At 37.4% G+C, this 25,374-nt stretch overlaps 1 protein-coding gene across 1 annotated transcript; it reads left to right on the forward strand.

Annotated features, from left to right (window-relative positions):
* The first annotated feature begins 569 nt into the window (after nt 1-569).
* On the forward strand, nt 570-1,193 carry LOC143671330 (polyadenylate-binding protein 1-like 2). The gene has a single exon (XM_077146452.1). It carries the CDS (start codon nt 573-575, stop codon nt 1,173-1,175), a length of 603 nt encoding a protein of 200 aa, XP_077002567.1. The 5' UTR covers nt 570-572; the 3' UTR covers nt 1,176-1,193.
* Nucleotides 1,194-25,374: the final 24,181 nt, after the last annotated feature.

Below are 25,374 nucleotides of genomic sequence, written 5' to 3' on the forward strand. Positions count from 1 at the left end.
CCCGGGTTCCGGCGCCCACCCGCCCTACAGCTCGCGAGAAGGGAGGTCGCGGCAGCGGCCGGGCAGCAACGGCCACCGTGGCGACAGCGGCGGCGACCGTGGCGGCGGCGGCGGCGGCGGCAGCAGAGGCTGCCGCGGCGACCGTGGCGGAGGCGGTGGCGGAGGCCTCCGTGGCGGAGGCGGAAGCAGAGGTGGAGGCTGAGGTGGAGGCCAAGGTCTCGGTAGAAGAGGCGGCGGCGGAGGCCACCCTGGGGGAGGCTTCTGCGGCCCTGGTTGGGGAGGAGGTGGAGGACGCGCTGGCGGCCGCGGCGCGGGTAGAGGCCAGTGCTGCCAAATCTGCCGCCGCAGCGGAGGCTGCGGTGGCCCCCTTGGGGGAGGCGGATGTGGCCGCGGCTGCGGCTGCGGCTGCGGCTGCGGCTGCGGATGCAGATGCCGGTGCTGGTGCCTCTGCTTCGGGGGCGGCGTCGGTGGAGGCGGCGTCGGTGGAGGCGGCAACCGCCGCAGCAGCCCCCGCGGGTACTGATGCGGATGCGGAGAGTGGCGGGGGCGCGGAGGGGAACCCCGACTTCCCCATGGCCTCGCTCTACGTGGGCGATCTGCACCCTGAGGTGACTGAGGCAATGCTGTACGAGAAGTTCAGCCCTGCTGGGCCCATCCTCTCCATCCGCATTTGCAGGGACAAGATCACTCGCCGCTCGCTGGGTTACGCCTATGTCAACTACCAGCAACCGGTGGACGCCAAGCGGGCCCTGGAAACTCTGAACTTTGATGTCATCAAGGGCAGGCCGGTGCGCATCATGTGGTCCCAGCGGGACCCCTCGCTTCGCAAGAGTGGGGTGGGCAACGTCTTCATCAAGAACCTGGGCAAGACCATCGACAATAAGGCGCTTTACAACATCTTCTCGGCTTTCGGCAACATCCTCTCCTGCAAAGTGGCCTGCGACGAAAAGGGTCCCAAGGGCTACGGGTTCGTGCACTTCCAGAAGCAGGAGTCCGCCGAGCGGGCCATCGACGCGATGAATGGCATATTCCTGAACTACCGCAAAATCTTCGTTGGGAGATTCAAATCGCACAAAGAACGAGAGGCCGAAAGGGGAGCCTGGGCCAGGCAGTCCACCAGTGCAGACGTCAAGGCTTTCGAGGAAGACGCTGAGGAGGAGGCCATCGTGCGGTGAAGACACACCAGGAGCGAACAAGCCAGCACAGCCAAACCTTGGCTCTCACCCGGTTTACAATCCCCTGGCCCATCCACACCCCACCTACCAGCAGTGCATTGTAACTGGAGTGCAGGTTTCTCTCTCTCTGCCTCTCTTTCTATTGCTTTCTTCCTCTAGGTCTCTCTCTCCCCTCAATCTCCCTCTCTCCCTCTTTCCTCCCTCTCTTGCTCCTCCCCTCCCCAAGACCAGTCCTACTCCTTGTCTCTTTCTTTCTTGCCCCCCACCAAGGGCATTGTAAACAATCTTGCTAATCTGTGTTATTTCATAGATTAAACGCTGCCTATTCTCTTTGTGGCTTGGTTTAAAAACATTTTCTTTCTCTTTTTGTTTACTGCACAGGTGATACAATTTCATTGTAGAAACATCAGAAAGGAGAAGGAAGTCAGATGAGGGGAAAACCAAGAAAGTGTTTGCTCCCCATGGTTCTACTGCCCAGAGACAACCATTTTTACAATTTTGGTGTGCTATTTTTCCAGGCTCTTCTCTCTCTGTCTTGCTCCCTCCCTTCCTCACCCTTACCCCACCCTCCCTTTTAACAGTGCTATAAAATGGTTGGTGTATGTGGTGTTCTTAACCTTCTTTTTCAGAAACTAAAACCAAACAAAAATCAACCCATTGAAATTCTTTCCATGTTGTTCAACAGGCTTCTGAAATGTCAGTTTCAGTGCCTGCAGAGTGTTCAGCGCATGGATGGACCTTAACATTTTTTTTAAATCATTCCCACATTGTTGGACATTCAGGTGGTGCCTATTCTTTCCCTGTGTTTAAAACCAACACTGCATACTGATGAATGACTCCTTCCTTGTGATTTCTAATCTTCACTAACATCCCAGATGATTTCCTTAAGTGTGGAAATGCAAGGACAAAATATATGGAGAATTTAAAGACTTACTGTGTTTTTGCCAAATGGCCCCTTCCACAAGTATTGTGCCAATTTGTGTTCATGCCAGCCAGTGCAGCTAGTAAAGATTATGCCCATTCCCCTGTTTTGTCTCCTGGCCTCTGTAATTGATGTGTGTTTGTGCACACACACACATGTGTGAATGCAAGTGTTTCTCATGGCCAGCTTGATATGCTGCAAATGGTATTTCATTGTTCTTGGTTGTTTTCTGGGTATAAACACTGTCTATCTCCTCACTCCCCTGCACTTACTCCCTGCCCTTCTCCTCATGGATAGAAAAAAAATTCAGCTTTATTGCAGGAAATATAAAAAAACAAACAAGCTAACAGAAGAAAAACAGTATCACCAGTCATCAATCCTAGTGATCGTCCATATAGTCCTTGAAACATTTTCATCTGTATCTTTCCAATATTTTCCAGAAACTACCTGAAACACTTTCATCTGTATCTCCAGTATTTTTCTTATGCATATGTCACATATATGTATTATAATGTACATACTGTTTTTATATCTTCTTTTTCCACACACACACCTCTGAAACGCTAACTTAATTTCGTGTCATTAAATATACTTTTAAAATACTTTATTTGGCTGTTAATATTTGGTGTATTAATGGCTAGATAGAGGGATGAGAGGAAGAAATTTGTATATATATATTTATATATTGTGCACACATTTCTACATACACACACACATTCTTCATTGTTGAATATCTATGTTGTTTAAGTTGTTGCTGGGTTTTCTTTAAGCAAACCAAAACTGCCAGGAATATCACAGTGCACAATCCTTGCTGACAATTTGAGATGATTTTTTTTAACAAATATTGCTAAAAGAAGAATACAAGGATCAAAGGACATGGGCAGTTTATAGTCTTATGTGTGTGGAAGGTGCATATTAAATGACCATCCATAAAGATGGCACCAAATTAACTTTGTGCAATGCACTGGGATTGTCAGAAATGAGGTTCCCTGGAGTATTTTTGCACTTGGTATTAAAATCATTTCTGCACTTTCCCAGTATTCTATCTGGGAACCTGGAGCTTTTTTGTTTTTATTTATTTAAAAAATATCTATATTTATATAAATTGTCCTTGATCATGATAGAAAACGTATTTACAAAAGATTTTCATGAAAGGAAGCAAAAATCTTAACACAGTTCCTTATAACACTACCTGAAAAATAGACTTTAGTTTATTTTTTTGCGTGGGCAGGCACCAGGAATCGAATCCGGGTCTCTGACATGGCAGGTGAGATTTCTGCCACTGAGCCACCATCGCACTGCCCCAAATACATTTTTAATAAAGAGATATATACATAACTGTATATATGTAATACAATATGCATTGTTTCTTTGGAGGATATTTTCACTATAACAATTCTCTGGGACCATCTTTCTAAATCATTAAATAGTATTGTATGATTCTGTTGTTATGTAATATCTGATCACATGGATAAGCTACAATTTTTGCAACCATGCCTCCGGGATATGTTTAAAATTGTTCTCATTTTTTCCTGGTAGGTTTAATTCTATGATGAACAGGTTTGTAACTTAATCTCTGTGAATATTTTATTGTTTTTTCTTCCTTACTTGGAGAATTGTGCAGGAATAGATATGGGCGTGTCAAATACTGTTCCTAGACTGTTGCCAAATGCTTTTCCCTACGTAACGACCTACAGTGTAGAACAGTGTCTATTTCCCTGTCCATTTTCTTAAATTGGTCAAATTATTTTTACCTTTCATGAAATTGAAATGGCTTGTACATTTTTATTTTATTCATTTTGCATGTCAATTTTTTAAAAGGAGATCAAGCACACTAAAAATATATATTTTTCCAGGAAAAAGCACTTGATATCCATTTGCCTAGTACAGGTTTTGGTTAAAAATTAAAAATAGACAAGATAGAGAAAATGTTTATTTTAAAAGAATAAAAAGGAACAGCTTTAAAGAACCATTTAGAATTAAAACTTTTATACAAACTCTATAAAGCTAATAAAGCTTCTGCCTCTTTATTTTAGAAACAAGCTCATTTATGCAAACGCTCCCTTTAGATCAGTGAAGTGCTATGAAAATTTGGCAAAAACTGAAGGACGCAGAAAACCTTGTTTTCAGGACTTATGCTTATAATATATGGATTGCTGTTATTTCTTCATAGAAATTCTATATTTTCATTTGTATTGTATTTGTGTAGCCCACCATAAAAGGGTTTTAGAAATAAGGCCTCCCACTCCTGCTGTGCACTAGGGTGGCTAATTATTGGTATGACACAAAGGGTCAATGTTCTACACAAGGAGGGATCTGCCTTCTGTTTGGATCTGATCAGGATAAAATCCTTCTCATTACCACTGGAAATATAAGCTGAAAACAATGAGAAAGAGAGAGAGAGAGAGACACTAGAGTTACACAGCTAGAAGGAGAAACTATTTCCAAAGCAGTAATACCTGGAAAAAGTTATTTAATAGACATTGCTGTAGGAATTCAACCGATTATAAATACAATGAAATTTCTCTTGAAAATGTGTACTAAGAACAATTTTAAACTACGGGGAAGTCAATTTTATATAACTACAAGAAATGCTATCCGTTTAATTAAAGACAGAGGATAAACACTTATTGAGGCCTCCATCATCTCTCACGCCAAAACAAAACTACTAGAGCTAATAAATTAATTCAAGACAGTAGCAGTGCACAGGGTTTTCTCTATAGAGGATCATGTCATCTGCAAATGAAGTTTTATTTCCTCCTTTCCAGTTTGGATGCCTTTTATATCTTTTTCTTGCCTAATTGCTCTGACTAGAACTTACAGTTTGATGTTGAGTAACTGGTGATGGTACTCACCTTTGTTGTTCCCGATGTTAGGGAAAAGATTTAAGACTTTGACAATTGAGTGTGATGGTAGCAGTGGGTTTTTTATATATGCTCTTTATCACATTGTAGAAGTTTCCTTCTGTTCCTAGTTTTCTAAGTATTTTTATCAAGAATCTGTGCTGAATATTGCCAAATGCCTTTCCTCTGTCAATTGAGATGATCATTCGGTCTTTTTATTTAGTTCTAATAATTTGATGTATTATATTAATTGATAATCTTTTGCTCAACCACTTTTGCATAACTGGGGTAAATCCCTCTTGATCATGGTACATAATTATTTTAATGTACTGTTGGATTCAGCTTGCTGATATTTTGTTAAGAATCTTTCCATCAAAATTCATAAGAGATATCGGTTCATCATTTTCTTCATTTCTGGTTTCATTATTTGACTTTGGTACTAGGGTGATGTTGGTCCCTAGAATGAGTTAGGATGTGTACCCTCATCTTCAGTGTTTTGAAAGAGTTTGAGCAGAATTGGTGATAAATCTTGGAATGTATAGTAAAATTCACCTGTGAAGCCATCTGGTCTTGGGCTTTTCTTTGCTGTGATGTTTTTGATTACTGACTCAATCTCTTTCCAGTTATTGTTCTGTTGAGATCTTTCTATGTATTCTGAGGTAAGTGTAGGTAGTTTGTGTGTTTCTAGGAATTTCTTTTTCATCATGCTATCTAATTTGTTGGCATACAAATTCATTGTATTCTCATTAACCTTTTTATTTTTGTGGGTTCAGTAATTATGTACCCCTCTTTCACTTCAAAAGTTGCATGCTCTCTCCTTTTTCTTTTGTCAGTCTAGCTGACAAGGATTTTATTGATCTTTTCAGGGAACCACCTTTTGCTTTTGTTGATCCACTATATTGCTTATTATTATCTATTTCATCACTCTCCAATGTGATATTTTTTATTTCCTTCCTTCTGTTCATTTTTGGCTAGTTTGCTCTTCTTTTTCTAAGTCATGTAGTGGTGAAGTTAGGGCTCTTATTTGAGATCTTTCTTCTTTTTTAATGTAAGCACTTAGATATATAAATATCCTTCTTAGCCATGCCTTTGCTGAATCCCATAAATTTTTGTTATGTTGTGTTTTCATTCTCAATATATTTCCTAATTTCCCTTCTGATTTCTGTTTTGGCCCATTGGTGTAAGAGTGTGTTGTCTAATTTCCACGTATTTGTGAATTTTCCTGCTTTACCTCAGTCATTGATTTTTGCTTTCATTCCATTTTGGTTGGGGAAAACATTGAATAATTTCAATGTTTTTAAATTTGAGACTGGTTTTGTGACCTAATATATGGGCTATCCTGAATGTACACTAGAGAAGATGTATTCTGACTTTGTTGAGTGAAGTGTTTTATATATGTCTGTTATGTTCAGTGGTTCAGAGTATCATTAAAGTCTTGTATTTCCTTACTGATCTTCTGTATACATTTTCTATCTATTATTGAAAGTAGTATGCTAAAGTCTCCTACTATTAATAAAGAACCTTCAATTTTTCCCTTGAAATCTGTCAATATTTGTTTCCTATATTTTCGGGCTCTGATGTTAGGTGCATATAAATTTATAATTGCTGCCTTCTGGTTGAATTGACCCCTTTATCAGTATATGGTGACCTTCTTTGGCCCTTGTAGCCATTTTTGACTGCACAATATAATATAATATAATTTATATATTTATATTTTATATAAAATATTATATTTTACATATTATTTTTATACCTACACCAGCTCCCTTTTGATATTATTTTCATGGTATATTTGTTTTCCACCGTTTCACTTTCAACTTCCTTATGTCTTTGAATTTAAGGTGAGTCTCTTGTAAACAGTGTATAGTTGGTCATGCTTTTATAAAAAATCAATTCTGCCAAATTTTGCCTTTTGGCTAGAGAGGGTATCTACTTACCTTTTTAAAAATTATTATTAATGTCATTTTATTGAGATTTATTCACATACCATGTAATCATCCTAAGTATACAATCATAGTATTGCCATATAGTTGTGCATCCATTAGCATAATCAATTTTTGACCACTTCTGTTACTTCAAAAAATACATTTCCCTATAAAAATCAAAAAGAATACCCAAAACATACCATGCCCTTTATCCCCTACTATTATTTATTTATTTTTCTCATTTCTTTTTTACTCACATATCCATACACTGGATAAAGGGAGTGTCAGCAACAAGGTTTTCACAATCACATGGACATGCTGTAAAAGCTATATAGTTATTCAAATGTCTTCAAGAATCAGAGCTACTGGAATACAGTTGAATAGTTTCAGGTATTTCCTTCTAGTATTCTAATCCACTAAAAACTAAAAACTGATTTCTATATAATGCATAAGAATAACCTCCAGAATGACCTCTAGATTCTATTTGAATTCTTTCAGCCACTGAAACTTTGTTTCATTTATTGTCCTCCTTTTGGTCAGAAAGTCTTCCTCAATCCCATGATACTGGGTTTCATGTCTCATATTTCATCCCTGGGAATCACGTCTCATATTGCCAGGGAGATTTAAAGCCCTGAGAGTCATGTCTCACATAGGGCAGAGTACAGTAAGTTTACCTGCCGAGTCGGCTTTGAGAGAGGCTACATCTGAGCAATAAAAAAGGTTCTCTGGGGGTAACTCTTAGGCATAATTATAAGTAGGTATACACCACAGTTCGCCCTTCCATTCCTAAGTCAATGTCCCCTTAGGCCACCTCCATCCCTTGCAAATTGTAAATACTGCCACCATAAAACACCAGGTGTGAATGTCCCTACTTTCAATTCTTCCAAGTATTTACTTGATAACGGGGTTGCAGGATCATAACACAATCCTATATTTAGCCTCCTGTGGAACAAACACATCGCCCTCCAGAAGGGCTACACCATTCTACATCCCTGCCACAGTGAATAGGGAATAGTACATCTTTCTCTCCGCATTTTCTCTGGCACTTGTATCTTTCTGTTTATTTTTTTTATTTTTTTTATTAATTAACGGAAAAAAAGAAATTAACCCAACATTTAGAAATCATACCATTCTACATATGCAATCAGTAATTCTTAACATCATCACATAGATGCATGATCATCGTTTCTTAGTACATTTGCATCGGTTTAGAAGAACTAGCAACACAACCGAAAAAGATATAGAATGTTAATATAGAGAAAAAATAAAAGTAATAACAGTAAAAACAAAACAAAACAAAACAAAAACCTATAGCTCGGATGCAGCTTCATTCAGTGTTTTAACATGATTACTTTACAATTAGGTATTATTGTGCTGTCCATTTTTGAGTTTTTGTCTCTAGCCCTGTTGCACAGTCTGTATCCCATCAGCTCCAAATACCCATTATCTTACCCTGTTTCTAACTCCTGCTGAACTCTGTTACCAATGACATATTCCAAGTTTATTCTCGAATGTCGATTCACATCATTGGGACCATACAGTATTTGTCTTTTAGTTTTTGGCTAGACTCACTCAGCATAATGTTCTCTAGGTCCATCCATGTTATTACATGCTTCATAAGTTTATCCTGTCTTAAAGCTGCATAATATTCCATCGTATGTATATACCACAGTTTGTTTAGCCACTCGTCTGTTGATGGACATTTTGGCTGTTTCCATTTCTTTGCAATTGTAAATAATGCTGCTATAAACATTGGTGTGCAAATGTCCGTTTGAGTTTTTGCCCTTAATTCCTTTGAGTAGATTCCCAGCAATGGTATTGCTGGGTCGTATGGCAATTCTATATTCAGCTTTTTGAGGAACCGCCAAACTGCCTTCCACAGTGGTTGCACCATTTGACATTCCCACCAACAGTGGATAAGTGTGCCTCTTTCTCCGCATCCTCTCCAGCACTTGTCATTTTCTGTTTTGTTGATAATGGCCATTCTGGTGGGTGTGAGATGATATCTCATTGTGGTTTTGATTTGCATTTCTCTAATGGCCAGGGACATTGACCATCTCTTCATGTGCCTTTTGGCCATTTGTATTTCCTCTTCTGGTAGGTGTCTATTCAAGTCTTTTTCCCATTTTGTAATTGGGTTGGCTGTCTTTTTGTTGTTGAGTTGAACAATCTCTTTATAAATTCTGGATACTAGACTTTATCTGATATGTCATTTCCAAATATTGTCTCCCATTGTGTAGGCTGTCTTTCTACTTTCTTGATGAAGTTCTTTGATGCACAAAAGTGTTTAATTTTGAGGAGTTCCCATTTATTTATTTCCTTCTTCAGTGCTCTTGCTTTAGGTTTAAGGTCCATAAAACCGCCTCCAGTTGTAAGATTCATAAGATATCTCCCTACATTTTCCTCTAACTGTTTTATGGTCTTAGACCTAATGTTTAGATCTTTGATCCATTTTGAGTTAACTTTTGTGTAGGGTGTGAGATATGGGTCTTCTTTCATTCTTTTGCATATGGATATCCAGTTCTCTAGGCACCATTTATTGAAGAGACTGTTCTGTCCCAGGTGAGTTGGCTTGACTGCCTTATCAAAGATCAAATGTCCATAGATGAGAGGGTCTATATCTGAGCACTCTATTCGATTCCATTGGTCGATATATCTATCTTTATGCCAATACCATGCTGTTTTGACCACTGTGGCTTCATAATATGCCTTAAAGTCAGGCAGTGCAAGACCTCTAGCTTCGTTTTTTTTCCTCAAGATGTTTTTAGCAATTCGGGGCACCCTGCCCTTCCAGATAAATTTGCTTATTGGTTTTTCTATTTCTGAAAAATAAGTTGTTGGGATTTTGATTGGTATTGCATTGAATCTGTAAATCAATTTAGGTAGGATTGACATCTTAACTATATTTAGTCTTCCAATCCATGAACACGGTATGCCCTTCCATCTATTTAGGTCTTCTGTGATTTCTTTTAGCAGTTTTTTGTAGTTTTCTTTATATAGGTTTTTTGTCTCTTTAGTTAAATTTATTCCTAGGTATTTTATTCTTTTAGTTGCAATTGTAAATGGGATTCGTTTCTTGATTTCCCCCTCAGCTTGTTCATTGCTAGTGTATAGAAATGCTACAGATTTTTGAATGTTGATCTTGTAACCTGCTACTTTGCTGTACTCATTTATTAGCTCTAGTAGTTTTGTTGTGGATTTTTCCGGGTTTTCGATGTATAGTATCATATCGTCTGCAAACAGTGATAGTTTTACTTCTTCCTTTCCAATTTTGATGCCTTGTATTTCTTTTTCTTGTCTAATTGCTCTGGCTAGAACCTCCAACACAATGTTGAATAATAGTGGTGATAGTGGACATCCTTGTCTTGTTCCTGATCTTAGGGGGAAAGTTTTCAATTTTTCCCCATTGAGGATGATATTAGCTGTGGGTTTTTCATATATTCCCTCTATCATTTTAAGGGAGTTCCCTTGTATTCCTATCTTTTGAAGTGTTTTCAACAGGAAAGGATGTTGAATCTTCTGTTTATTTTTAAAGCAGTTTTATTCAAACACCATACCATCCAACCTATGTAAACATTCAATGGTTCTCGATATCATCACATAGATATGCATTCACAACCACAGTCTTTGTGAGGACATTTCCCTTTCTTCCACAGAGGAAGAAGAAGAGAAAAAAAAGAAGAAGAAAAAAATAATAAGATAAAATAAAAAGGAGAAACAACAACACCAACACCAAGAATCCCGTACTCCTCCCTCATATCTTCTCTTATTGACATTTAGTTTTGGTATATTTCTTTCTTACACTTACTGGAAGCATATTACAATGTTATAGTTAACTATAGATTTTGATTTGCATTGATTTTATTTTTTCTGTTTACCACTCCATTTTCAACACCTTGCAATGTCAACATTTATTTTTTCTTCCTCATGTAAAAGCATTCTTATATTGGTACATTTAATTGCCATCATTGACCACTGTAAGTTTCACTAAGTTATACGATTCCCATCTTTATTTCTTTCTTTCCTTCTGGTGCCATACATGCCCCTAGCCTTCTTCTTTCAAGCATACTCATCTCACATTCATCTTTACTCACTGTACCTACAATATTATGCTACCATCAGATAGTATTGTGCTATCCATTTCTGGGTATGTACAACCAATCCAGCTGAACATTCTGTACCACTTCAGTATCAAATGCCTTATATCTACCTTCTTTCTATCTTCTGATAACCTGTGTTCTCAACTTTAACTCTCAAAGATTGCTCATTAATATTAGTTCATATTAGTGAGACCATACAGTATTTGTCCTTTTGTTTCTGGCTAATTTCATTCAGCATAATTTCCTCAAGGTTCATCCATGTTGTTACATGCTTCATGACTTTATTCTGTCTTACCAAGGCATAATACTCCATTATTTGTATATATCACAGTTTGTTTATCCACTCACATGTTGGTGGGCATTTGGGTTCTTTCCATCTCTTGGCAAACACGAATAATGCAGCTATAAACATTGGTGTGCGAGTGTCTGTTTGTGTCCCTACCTTCTTTTCCTCCAAATATATATTTAGTAATGGGATTGCTGGATGATACGATAATTCTGTACTTAGCTTCCTGAGGAACCACCAAACTGTTCTCCAGAGTACTTGCACCATTCTACATTCCCACCAACAGTGAATAAGTGTGACTTTTCCTCCACATCCTCTCCAGTACTTGTAGTTTCCTGTTTTTATTGATGATGGCCATTCTAGTGGGTGTCAATGATATCACATTGTGGTTTTGATTTGCATTTCCCTAATAGTAAGTGCAGTTGAGTACTTTTTCATATATATTTAAGCCATTTGTATTTACTCTTTGGAAAAATGTCTGTCCATGTCTTTTGCCCATTTTTAAATTGGGTTTTTGTCTTTTTGTTCATGAGTTGTAGAATCTCTTTATATATTTTGGATATTAGACCCTTATCCAATATGTGGTTTTCAAATATTGCCTCCCATTGAATAGATTGCCTTTTTGCTTTACTGACAAGTCCTTTGATGCACAAAAGTGTTTAGTTTTGAGAACACTCTATTAACTATTTTTTCTTTCAATCCTCAAGCTTGGGTGTAAGGTCTAGGAAACCAGCTCCTATTACAAGATTTATGTTTCCCTACACTTTCTTCTAAAAGTTTAATGTTCTTAACTCTAATGTTTAGGTCTTTGATCCATTTTGTGTTAATTTTTGTGTAAGATGTGAGATGGGGGCCCTTTTTCATTCTTTTGGATATGGATATTCAGTTTCCAAACACCATTTATTGAAGACGATACTCTTTCCTACTTGAGTTGGCTTCACTGCTTTATCAAAGATCAATTATCCATAGATGAGAGGGTCTATTTCTAAACACCTAATTCAATTCCATTGGTCAAAACTCCTATTTTTATGCCAGTACCATGGTGTTTTGACCACTGTAGCTCTGCAATATTCTTTAAAATCAGGTAGTGTGAGACATCCCACTTCATTTTTCTTTCTCAAGATATTTTTAGCTATTTGGGGCACCCTTCCATTCCAAATACATTTGGTTATTTGTTTTGCTTTCTGCAAAGTAAATTGTTGTCATATTATTTGGTGTTACATTTAATTTGTAAATAAATTCATGTAGAATTGATATTTTAACTATATTTAATCTTGTAATCCATGAACATGGTATGTCCTTCCATTTATTTAGGTCTTCTGTGATTTCTTTCAGCAATTTCTGGTAGTTTTCTGTGTATATGTCTTTAGTGGCCTTGGTTAAATATTCCCAAATATTTTATTCTTTTGGTTGCTATTGCAAATGGAAGTTTTTTTCTTGATTTCCTCCTCAGAATGTTCATTACTAGTATATAGAAACACTATTGACTTTTCTGGGCTAATCTTGTACCCTCAATTTGCTGTATTCATTTATTAGCTGTAGTAGTTTTGCTGTAAATTTTTCAGGATTTTCTACATAAAGGATCATGTCATCTGCCAAAAATGAAGGTTTTATTTCTTCCTTTCCAATTTGGATGTCTTTTGTTACATTTTCTTGCCTACTTGCTCTAGCTAGAACTTCCTGCATAATGTTGAATAGCAATGGTGACAGTGACATCCTTGTCTTGTTTCTGATCAGGTGGGAAAGCTTTCGGTCTTTCCCCATTGGGTATCATGTTAGCTATGAATTTTTTATATATTCCCTTTTCATACTAAGTTTCCTTCTATTCCTATCCTGTGAAGTGTCTTCATGAAGAAGGAGATGTTGGATTGTGTTAAACACATTTTCTGCATCAATCAAGATGATAATATGGTTTTTTGCTTTGATTTTTTGATATGGTGTATTACATTAATTCACGTTCCTGTGTTGAACCAGCCTTGCATACCTAGAGTAAATCTCATGAGGTAATGGTGTGTAGTTATTATAATGTGCTGATGGAGTCAATTTCTGATTATTTTGTCAAGGATTATTGCATCTATATTCATTAAAGGGACCAATCTGCAATTTTCTTTTCTTGTCATATCTTTGTCTGGCTTTGGTTTTAGGGTGATGTTGGCTTCATAGTATGAGTTAGGTATCTTCCCCTCCACTTCAATTTTTATAAAGAGTTTGAGCAGGATTCAAATAGTAATATTTTCCTGAATGCTTGGTAGAATTCACGTGTGAAGTCATTTGGTCCTGGAACTTTTCTTTGTGGGGAGCTTCCTGATGAATCTTTCTATTTGTGATTGGTTTCTTGAGGTCATCCAATTTTTCTTGAATCAATGTTGGTTATTCTAGAAAGTTGTCCATTTCACCTATGCTGTCTAATTTATTAGCATACTGTTGCTTGTAGTATCTTCTTATTACTTTCTTATTTTTTGTGGGATCAGTAGTTATGTCCCCTCTTCCATTTCTGATTTTATTTATTTGCATCCTCTTTTCTTTTCTTTTCAACCAAGCTAAGGATCCACTGATTTTATTGATTTTTCTCAAAGAACCAATTTCTGTTTTTTTATTCCCTCTATTTTCATGATCTCAATGTCATTTGTTTTTGTTCTGATCTATTATTTCTTTATTTCTGTATACTTTGGCATTAATTTGCTCTTCTTACTCTAGTTTCTCCAGGTGAACAGTCAATTCCTAAATTTTTGCTTTCCCATCTTCTTTTCTAATTATTTATTTTTATTGATATATATTATATATTTACATACCACGTAATCAACCAAAGTGTACAATCAATGGGTTCACAATATCATCATATAGCTGTTTATCATCACAATAGACTTTTTGTGTGAAAAATAACATATATACAAAAGATCAATAAATTTCAAAGTACATTGCAACAGTTAGTTGTAGAACAGATTTCAGAGTTTGGTATGGATTACAATTCAAAAATGTTAGGTTTTCACTTCTAGCTGCTCTAAGATACTGGAGATTAAAAGAAATATCGATATAATGATTCAGCAATCATATTCACTTGTTAAACCCTAACTTCTCTGTATACCTCCACCACCAGCTTTGATTTTTCTCCCACACTTTAGGGGTATTTGAACTGTGCAGATTGTACCTTTTTTAAGTTGAAAGAAGTTGTTGATATTATGGGAACTACATGATATTCTGGAGAGGCTGGCCCCTCTGCATTTCAGGACTTATCTTGTCCAGGGACCCATCTGGAGGTTGTAGGTTTCTGGAAACTTACCCTAGTGCTTACAAGCTTTGTAGAATCTTGTATAATGCCCTAGGTGTTCTTTAGGATTGACGGGAGGGGTTTTGGTTGGGGTTTGGCAAGTTATGAAAGGTAACAATGTCTAACTGAAGCTTGTGTAAGAGTGACCTCCAGAGTAGCCTCTCATCTCTATATGAATCTCTCAGCCACTGTTACCGTATTTGTTAAATTTCTTTCCACCTTCTGGTCAGGATGATGGCATTGTTGATCCCACAGTGCCAGGGCCAAGTCCATCCCTGGGAGTGATTTTCTATGCTGCCAGAGAGAATTTGACCCCTGGATGTCACATCCCATGTAGGGGGAAGGACAATGATTTCACTTGCAGAGTTGGGCTTAGAAAGATAGGGGCCAGATCTGAGCAAGAAAAGAGGTCTTCCAGAAGTAACTTTAAGGCATACCTAGGGGTGAGCTAAGCTTCTCCACTACATACGTAAGCTTCACAAGAGCAAGCCTCAAGATCAAGGGCATTGCCTATTGACCTGTATGTCCCCAGTGTTTGACACAGTATCAGGGGTTCCCCCATGGTAAAGTTTAATAGTTCCTTTTTTTTTTCTCCCATCCTTCAAGACTGGTATAAGAGCTTACAATCTAGACCCCTTTTTTCTTATAAGTCATTTCTAAGTGAGACCATACAATATTTTCCATTTTGTTTCTGGCTTATTTTGCCTCACCAAATGTCCCGTAGTTTCATTCACAATGTTGCATGCCCCACATCTTCTTTCATTTTTGTAGCGGCACAATATTTGAACATATGTATACACCATCATTAGCCAATCTACTTCTCGGTCAGTGCATCCTTCAGCCACCTCCATTCATTGGGCATCATGTATAATGTCCAAAGTCAACAGTCCATCATCACTCAATTTTAGATAATTTCATTGTTCCCAAGAGAAAGATAACCAATAAATACACCCTCACCAAATAGAAAATTGAAACCTCCTTTTAACACTTGTCCTTCCCCCCATTTTTTTGCCCTTGGTGTTATTGTGGTAATGTTGATGTTTTCCTGATAGCATAATCCATAGCATGCAATAGCAATTTTCTCCGTATATCCTGAACTTATACACTCTTTGTACAACATTCATAGCTTTGTAGTAGTTCATGCAAGAACTTATATATGTTAGTACTATGTATCAATGACCATGTGGATCTGTACAGCCCCTTTCAATCATGTTCATCTTCAATGTGGTAACATTACTTATGCCCACTAGTGAACTGCCTTCACTTCTATCTAGTACCTTACATTTAAGTTCAACCTCATTAGCTAACCATTCACCCATCTCTAGTTTCCATATATTTTTAGATCCCCTATATTCTATAGTATAAGTCTCTGATTTTACCTTTATGATGGTCACGAAAGTGGAATCATACAGTATCTATCCTTTTGTGTCTGCCTTATTTCACTCAGCATTATGTCCTCAAGGCTCATTCATCTTGTCATGTGCTTCGAGACATCAATTCATCTTACTGCTGCATAATATTCCATCATATATATATAGCATTTTATTAATCCACTCATCTGTGGATGGGCATTTGGATGGTTTCCATCTTTTGGCAATTGTGAATAATGCTACTATGAACATCTGTGTGAAAATGGCTGTTTGCATCACTGCTTTCAGCTCTTCTGGATATATACTGATATTCCCAGGTCAAAGGACAATTCAATAGTTTCCTAAGGAGCTGCCAAACTGTTAATAGCAACTGTACCTTTATACATTCGTACCAACAGTGGATAAGTGTCCCAATTTCTCCACATCCTCTCCGATATTTGTAGTTTCCTGTTGATAGCAGCCATTATTATAGGTGTGAGGTGCTATCTTATTGTAGTCTTGATCTGCATTTCCCTTATAGCTAATGAGAATGAGCATCTCTTCATGTGCTATCTGTATTTAGTCTTCAGAAAAAGGCATATTTATATCTTTAGCCCACTTTATACTTGGGTTGTTTGTTCTTTTGTGGTTGAGTTGTATGATTTCTTTATGTATACAGGATATCAGACCTTTATCATATGAATGGCTCCGAAATATTTTCTCCGATGGAGTTGGCTGCCTCTTCATCTTTTTGACAAAGTCTTTTGAGGTGCAGAAGCATTTGATTTTGAGGGGTTTTCATTAATCCATTTCTTGTTGTTGTTGTTGCTATTGTTGCTTGTACTTTGGGTGTAAAGTTTAGGAAGCTACCTCCTATTACTAGGTCTTGAAGATGTTTCCCTAACTTTTCTTCCAGGAACTTTATGGTAGTGGGTCTTAAATTTATGTATTTGAGCCATTTTGAGTTAATTTTTGTATAGGGTGTAAGGAAGCAGTCTGTTTTCATTCTTTTAGCTATTGCTATCCAGTTCTCCCATGCCCATTTTTTTAAAAGACTATTTGGTCTCAGTTCAGTTCAAACCACCAAAACTCAGACCATAGATTTGGTGGTCTATTTCTGCACTCTTGATTCAACTCCATTGATTGATAGTTCCATGTTTGTGCCAGTACCATGCTGTTTGACCACTGTGGATTTATAATAAGTTTTAAAATCAAGAAGTATTAATCTTACCACCTCGCTCTTCTTTTTTAGGATGCTGTTAGCTATTCAGGGTCTCTTTCCCTTTCAGATGAATTTGTAACTAGCTTTTCCAAGTCTTCAAATTAGGTTGCTTGAATTTTGATTGGAGTTGCGTTGAATCTTTAGATCGATTTGGGTAAAATTAACATCCCAACTGCATAGAATCTTCCTGTCCATGAGCAGGGAATGTGTTTCCACTTATTTAGATTTCTTTGGTTTCTTTTAGCTTTGTTATGTACTTCTTTCTGTACAAATACTTTACATCCCTAATATCCAAATTCTTGATTGTTTTCATTGCTATTTTGAATGGAATTTTTTCCTTAATTGACTCCTCAGTTAGGTCATTGCTTGTGTATAGAAACATTACTGATTTTTGTGATTAACTCTATATCCCGCCACCTTGCTGAATTTGTTTATTAGCTCAAGTAAATTTGTCATAGGTTTCTCAGTATTTTCCAAATATGGTATCATTTCATTTGCAAATAATGAATGTTTTACCTCTTTGTTTCCAATTTGGATGACTTTTATTTCTTTTTCCTGCCTGATTGCTCTAGCTAGAAATTCTAGTATAATGTTGAATAATAGTGGTGTCGGAGGACTTCTTTGTCTCATTCCTGATCCTGGGGAGAAAGCTTCCTCTCTCTCAATTGAGTACAATGTTGACTATGGGTTTGTCGTATATGCCCTTTATCGTATTGAGGAAGTTACCATTAATTCCTACCTTTTGAAGTGCTTTTATCAGAAAAGGATGCTGTATTTTGTCAAATGTTTTTTTCAGCATCAATCAAGATGACCAATGATATTTCCCTTTTGATTTGTTTATGTGCTGTATTGCACTAATTGATTTTCTTGTATTGAACCATCTTTGCATTCCTGGTGTAAACCCCACTTGGTCATGATGTATAATTCTTTTAATGTGCTGTTGGATTCGATTAACTAATATTTTGCTGAGAATTTTTGCATCTATGTTCATTAAGGAGATTGCTGTGGTGTTTTCGTTTCTTGTTGCATTTTTACCTGGTTTGGTTGTTAAAGTAAGGTTAGCTTCATAAAGAGTTAGGTAGTTATCCTTTTTCCTCTTTTTTTTGGGAAAAGTTTGAGCAGGATTGGTGTTAGTTCTTTTGGAATGTTTGACAAAATACCCCTGTGAAACCATCTGACCCTGGGCTTTTCTAAGTAGGAAGATTTTGCATGAGTGATTGGATCTCCTTCCCTGTGAATCGTTTGTTGAGATCTTCTATTTCTTCTTGAGTCACTGTAACTTGTTCATGTTTTTCCAGGAATTTTTCTGTTTCATCTAAATTGTCTAGTCTGTTGGCGTATACTTGTTCATAGTGTCCTCAGGGCATTTTTTTTTATTTCTTCAGGGTCTGTGATAATGACCTCCCCTCATTTCTGATTTTTTTTTTGCATCCTCTCTTTTTCTTTGTCAGCCTTGTTAGTGGTCTTTCGATTTTATTGATTTTCTCAAAAAAACAACTTCTGGTTTTATTGATTTTTTCTATTGCTTTTTTCCTCCTATTCATGTAGCAGTGCTTTAATTTCTGTTATTTCTATTCTTCTATTTGCTTTGGGGTTAGTTTGCTGTTCTTTTTAAGTTTCTCCAGGTAAGCACTTAAGTCCTTGATTTTTGCTTTCTTCTTTTTAAGATAGACATTTATGGTTGTAAATTCCGCCCTCAGCACAGTCTTTGCTGCATCCCATAAGTTCTGATATGTTGTATTCTCATTTTCTCTTGTCTTCAGATAGCTACAGATTTCTCTAGCAATTTCTTCTTTGACTCACTGGTTGTTTAAAAGAATGTTTTTTGATCTTCATGTGTCTGTGAAAGTTCTCATTCTTTGGTGGTTATTAAAATCCAGTTTCATTCCACTGTGTTCAGTGAGAGTACTTTGAATAATTTAAATGTTTTTATGTTTATAAAAACCTGTTTTGGGGACTTCCGGAGAAGTAGGCGGCTTAGTAAGACGCGCGGGTCTTAGTTCCTCCTCCAGAACAGCTACTAGAGAAGTAGAAACGACACAGAACAGCTCCCAGAGCCATGACAGAGACCAAGAAGACAGCATACCCCATTCTGGAATGGCTGACTGGCTGGGAGAACCCGCTCCGGCGAGATCGCCCAGGGGTGCGGGCTTCCCCGGGCCAGGGCGGCAGGTGGCCGGAGTCCCTCCCTCCCTCCTTCCCGGGCCAGCTGGGAGAATTGGACAGGTGGTCCCCTCAAGCCATGGCAGCTGGCGCCCCCCCCAAGCGCGACCCCCCGGACCAGCTGGGAGAATTGGATCGGAGATCCCCAAGCCACAGAGAAAGGCGACCGGAGTCCTTCCAAACATGTGGCTTCCCAGTCCGGCTGGGAATGGTGGATAGACACTCCCCCAAGCTGCGGCAGCTGGCACCTCCCCCACCACGCTTGGCGCCCTGGGCCAGCTGGGAAGTTTGGACAGGTGCTCCCCTAAGCTGGGGAGGCCTGCTACCCTCCCCATGCGTGGATCCCCAGGCCGGCTGGGAGATTCGGATTGGCAATCCCCCAAGCCGCTTCGGCTGGCGACCCCCCCCCTACAGCGACAGCTTTTCAAAGTTAAAGGAGCCAAAGCATCTTTTACTGGTGGGACATGCAGACAGATGAGTGACATGAGTGCCACCTACTGGGCAGGATAAGAAAAAAAGAGCCCAGAGATTTCACAGAAAAATATTTCAACCTGCGGGGTCGTACACCCAGGGAAATCTGATTAAATGCCCAGACGTCAGCAGAAGATAATGGATCACGCTCAGAAAATTGAAAATATGGCCCAGTCAAAGGAACAAACCAATAGTTCAAAGGAGATACAGGAGCTGAGACAACTAATGCCGAATATACGAACAGAAATGGAAAACCTCTTCAAAAACCAAATCAACAAATTGAGGGAGGACATGAAGAAGACATGGGATGAACAAAAAGAAGAAATAGAAAAACTGAAAAAACAAATCACAGAACTTATGGAAGTGAAGGACAAAGTAGAAAAGCTGGAAAAACCAATGGATACCTACAATGATAGATTTAAAGAGACAGAAGCTAGAATTAGTGAATTGGAGGATGGAACATCTGAATTCCAAAAAGAAACAGAAACTATAGGGAAAAGAATGGAAAAATTTGAACAGGGTATCAGGGAACTCAAGGACAATATGAACTGCACAAATATACGTGTTGTGGGTGTCCCAGAAGGAGAAGAGAAGGGAAAAGGAGGAGAAAAACTAATGGAAGAAATTATCAATGAAAATTTCCCAACTCTTATGAAAGACCTAAAATTACAGATCCAAGAAGTGCAGTGCACCCCAAAGAGAATAGATCCATATAGGCGTTCTCCAAGACACTTACTAGTTAGAATGTCAGAGGTCAAAGAGAAAGAGAGGATCTTGAAAGCAGCAAGAGAAAAACAATCCATCACATACAAGGGAAACACAATAAGACTATGTGTAGATTTCTCAGCAGAAACCATGGAAGCTAGAAGACAGTGGGATGATATATTTAAATTACTAAAAGAGAAAAACTGCCAACCAAGACTCCTATATCCAGCAAAATTGTCCTTCAAAAATGAGGGAGAAATTAAAACATTCTCAGACAAAAAGTCACTGAGAGAATTTGTGACCAAGAGACCAGCTCTGCAAGAAATACTAAAGGGAGCACTAGAGTCAGATACGAAAAGACAGAAGAGAGAGGTATGGAGAAGAGTGTAGAAAGAAGGAAAGTCAGATATGATATATATAATAGAAAAGGCAAAATGTTAGAGGAAAATATTATCCAAACAGTAATAACACTAAAAGTTAATGGACTGAATTCCCCAATCAAAAGACATAGACTGGCAGAATGGATTACAAAACAGGATCCTTCTATATGCTGTCTACAGGAAACACATCTTAGACCCAAAGATAAACATAGGTTGAAAGTGAAAGGTTGGGAAAAGATATTTCATGCAAATAACAACCAGAAAAGAGCAGGAGTGGCTATACTAATATCCAACAAATTAGACTTCAAATGTAAAACAGTTAAAAGAGACAAAGAAGAACACTATATACTAATAAAAGGAACAATTAAACAAGAAGACATAACAATCATAAATATTTATGCACCGAACTGGAATGCCCCTAAATACATGAGGAATACACTGCAAACACTGAAAAGGGAAATAGACACATATACCATAATAGTTGGAGACTTCAATTCACCACTCTCATCAAATGGAAAGAACATCTAGAAAGAGGATCAATAAAGAAATAGAGAATCTGAATATTACTATAAATGAGCTAGACTTAACAGACATTTATAGGACATTACATCCCACAACAGCAGGATTCAGCTTTTTCTCAAGTGCTCATGGATCCTTCTCAAAGATAGACCATATGCTTGGTCACAAAGCAAGTCTTAACAAATTTTTTTTTTATTAATTAAAAAAAATTAGCTAACACAACATTTAGAAATCATTCCATTCTACATATGCAATCAGTAATTCATAATATCATCACATAGATGTATGATCATCATTTCTTAGTACATATGCATTGATTTAGAAAAAGAAATAGTAAGACAACAGAAAAAGAAATAAAAAGATAATATAGAGAAAAATAAAAATAAAAAATACAAAAATATATAAGAAAAAAAATGGACAGCACAATACTACCTAATTGTAATGTAATTATATTAAAACACTGAATGAAGCTGCATCTGAGCTATAGTTTTTTTTTTTTAACAAATTTAAAACAATTGAAATCATACACAACACTTTCTTGGATCATAAAGGAATGAAGTTGGAAATCAATAATAGGCGGAGTGCCAGAAAATTCACAAATACATGGAGGCTCAACAACACACTCTTAAACAACGAGTGGGTCAAAGAAAAAATTGCAAGAGAAATTAGTAAATACCTCGAGGCAAATGAAAACGAAAACACAACATATCAAAACTTATGGGACGCAGCAAAGGCAGTTCTAAGAGGGAAATTTATTGCCCTAAATGCCTATATCAGAAAAGAAGAAAAGGCAAAAATTCAGGAATTAACTGTCTACTTGGAAGAACTGGAGAAAGAACAGCAAACTAATCCCAAAGCAAGCAAAAGGAAATAAATAACAAAGATTAGAGCAGAAATAAATGAAATGGAAAACATGAAAACAATAGAGAAAATCAATAAGACCAGAAGTTGGTTCCATGAGAAAATCAATAAGATTGATGGGCCCTTAGCAAGATTGACAAAAAGAAGAAGAGAGAGGATGCAAATAAATAAGATCAGAAATGGAAAAGGAGACATAACCACTGAATTCACAGAAATAAAGGAGGTAATAACAGGATACTATGAATAACTTTATGCTAATAAATACAACAATTTAGATGAAATGGACGGGTTCCTGGAAAGACATGAACAACCAACTATGACTCAAGAAGAAATAGATGACCTCAACAAACCAATCACAAGTAAAGAAATTGAATCAGTCATTCAAAAGCTTCCTAAAAAGAAAAGTCCAGGACCAGATGGCTTCACATGTGAATTCTATCAAACATTCCAGAAAGAATTAGCACCAACTCCCCTCAAACTCTTCAAAAAAATCGAAGTGGAGGGAAAACTACCTAATTCATTCTATGAAGCCAACATCACCCTCATACCAAAACCAGGTAAAGATATTACAAAAAAAGAAAACTACAGTCCAATCTCTCTAATGAATATAGATGCAAAAATCCTCAATAAAATTCTAGCAAATCGTATCCAACAACACATTAAAAGAATTATACATCATGACCAAGTAGGATTCATCCCAGGTATGCAAGGATGGTTCAACATAAGAAAATCAATTAATGTAATACACCATATCAACAAATCAAAGCAGAAAAATCACATGATCATCTCAATTGATGCAGAGAAGGCATTTGACAAGATTCAACATCCTTTCCTGTTGAAAACACTTCAAAAGATAGAAATACAAGGGAACTTCCTTAAAATGATAGAGGGAATATATGAAAAACTCACAGCTAATATCATCTTCAATGGGGAAAAATTGAAAACTTTCCCCCTAAGATCAGGAACAAGACAAGGATGTCCACTATCACCACTATTATTCAATTTCACCACTATTATTCAACATTGTGTTGGAGGTTCTAGCCAGAGCAATTAAACAAGAAAAAGAAATATAAGGCATCAAAATTGGAAAGGAAGAAGTAAAACTATCACTGTTTGCAGACGATATGATACTATACATCGAAAACCCGGAAAAATCCACAACAAAACTACTAGAGCTAATAAATGAGTACAGCAAAGTAGCAGGTTACAAGATCAATATTCAAAAATCTGTAGCATTTCTATACACTAGTAATGAACAAGCTGAGGGGGAAATCAAGAAACGAATCCCATTTACAATTGCGACTAAAAGAATAAAATACCTAGGAATAAATTTAACTAAAGAGACAAAAATCCTATACAAAGAAAACTAAAAAAAAACTGTTAAAAGAAATCACAGAAGACCTAAATAGATGGAAGGGCATACCGTGTTCATGGGTTGGAAGACTAAATATAGTTAAGATGTCAATCCTACCTAAATTGATTTACAGATTCAATGCAATACCAATCAAAATCCCAACAACTTATTTTTCAGAAATAGAAAAACCAATAAGCAAATTTATCTGGAAAGGCAGGGTGCCCCGAGTTGCTAAAAACATCCTGAGGAAAAAAAACAAAACTGGAGGTCTCGCGCTGCCTGACTTTAAGGCATATTATGAAGCCACAGTGGTCAAAACAGCATGGTATTGGCATAAAGATAGATATATCGACCAATGGAATTGAATAGAGTGCTCAGATATAGACCCTCTCATCTATGGACATTTGATCTTTGATAAGGCAGTCAAGCCAACTCACCTGGGACAGAACAGTCTCTTCAATAAATGGTGCCTAGAGAACTGGATATCCATATGCAAAAGAATGAAAGAAGACCCGTATCTCACAGCCTATACAAAAGTTAACTCAAAATGGATTAAAGATCTAAACATTAGGTCTAAGACCATAAAACAGTTAGAGGAAAATGTAGGGAGATATCTTATGAAACTTACAATTGGAGGTGGTTTTATGGACCTTAAACCTAAAGCAAGAGCACTGAAGAAGGAAACAAATAAATGGGAGCGCCTCAAAATTAAACACTTTTGTGCATCATAGAACTTCATCAAGAAAGTAGAAAGACAGCCTACACAATGGGAGACAATATTTGGAAATGACATATCAGATAAAGGTCTAGTATCCAGAATTTGTAAAGAGATTGTCCAACTCAACAACAAAAAGACAGCCAACCCAATTACAAAATGGGAAAAAGACTTGAACAGACACCTATCAGAAGAGGAAATACAAATGGCCAAAAGGCACATGAAGAGATGGTCAATGTCCCTGGCCATTAGAGAAATGCAAATCAAAACCACAATGAGATATCATCTCACACCCACCAGAATGGCCATTATCAACAAAACAGAAAATGACAAGTGCTGGAGAGGATGTGGAGAAAGAGGCACACTTATCCACTGTTGGTGGGAATGTCAAATGGTGCAACCACTGTGAAAGGCAGTTTGGTGGTTCCTCAAAAAGCTGAATATAGAATTGCTATATGACCCAGCAGTACCATTGCTAGGTATCTACTCAAAGGACTTAAGGGCAAAGACACAAACGGACATTTGCACACCAATGTTTATAGCAGCGTTATTTACAATTGCAAAGAGATGGAAACAGCCAAAATGTCCATCAACAGACGAGTGGCTAAACAAACTGTGGTATATACATACGATGGAATATTATGCAGCTTTAAGACAGGATAAACTTATGAAGCATGTAATAACATGGATGGACCTAGAGAACATTATGCTGAGTGAGTCTAACCAAAAACTAAAGGACGAATACTGTATGGTCCCACTGATGTGAACCGACATTCGAGAATAAACTTGGAATATGTTATTGGTAACAGAGACCAACAGGACTTAGAAACAGGGTAAGATAATGGGTAATTGGAGCTGAAGGGATACAGACTGTGCAACAGGACTAAATACAAAAACTCAAAAATGGACAGCACAATAATACCTAATTGTAAAGTAATCATGTTAAAACACTGAATGAAGCTACATCTGAGCTATAGGGGTTTTTTTTGCCTGTTTGTTTGTTTGTTTGTGTCTTTTTTTTACTATTTTTTTTCTCTATATTAACATTCTATATCTTTTTCTGTTGTTTTGCTAGTTCTTTTCCTAAATCGATGCAAATGTACTAAGCAATGATGA

The sequence above is a fragment of the Tamandua tetradactyla genome, chromosome X (assembly GCF_023851605.1).
Source record: "Tamandua tetradactyla isolate mTamTet1 chromosome X, mTamTet1.pri, whole genome shotgun sequence".
Taxonomy (NCBI): domain Eukaryota; kingdom Metazoa; phylum Chordata; class Mammalia; order Pilosa; family Myrmecophagidae; genus Tamandua; species Tamandua tetradactyla.

Coding starts and splice junctions, on each gene's coding strand:
- LOC143671330 (XM_077146452.1), top strand. CDS start 573: ATGGCCTCGCTCTACGTGGGCGATCTGCACCCTGAGGTGACTGAGGCA.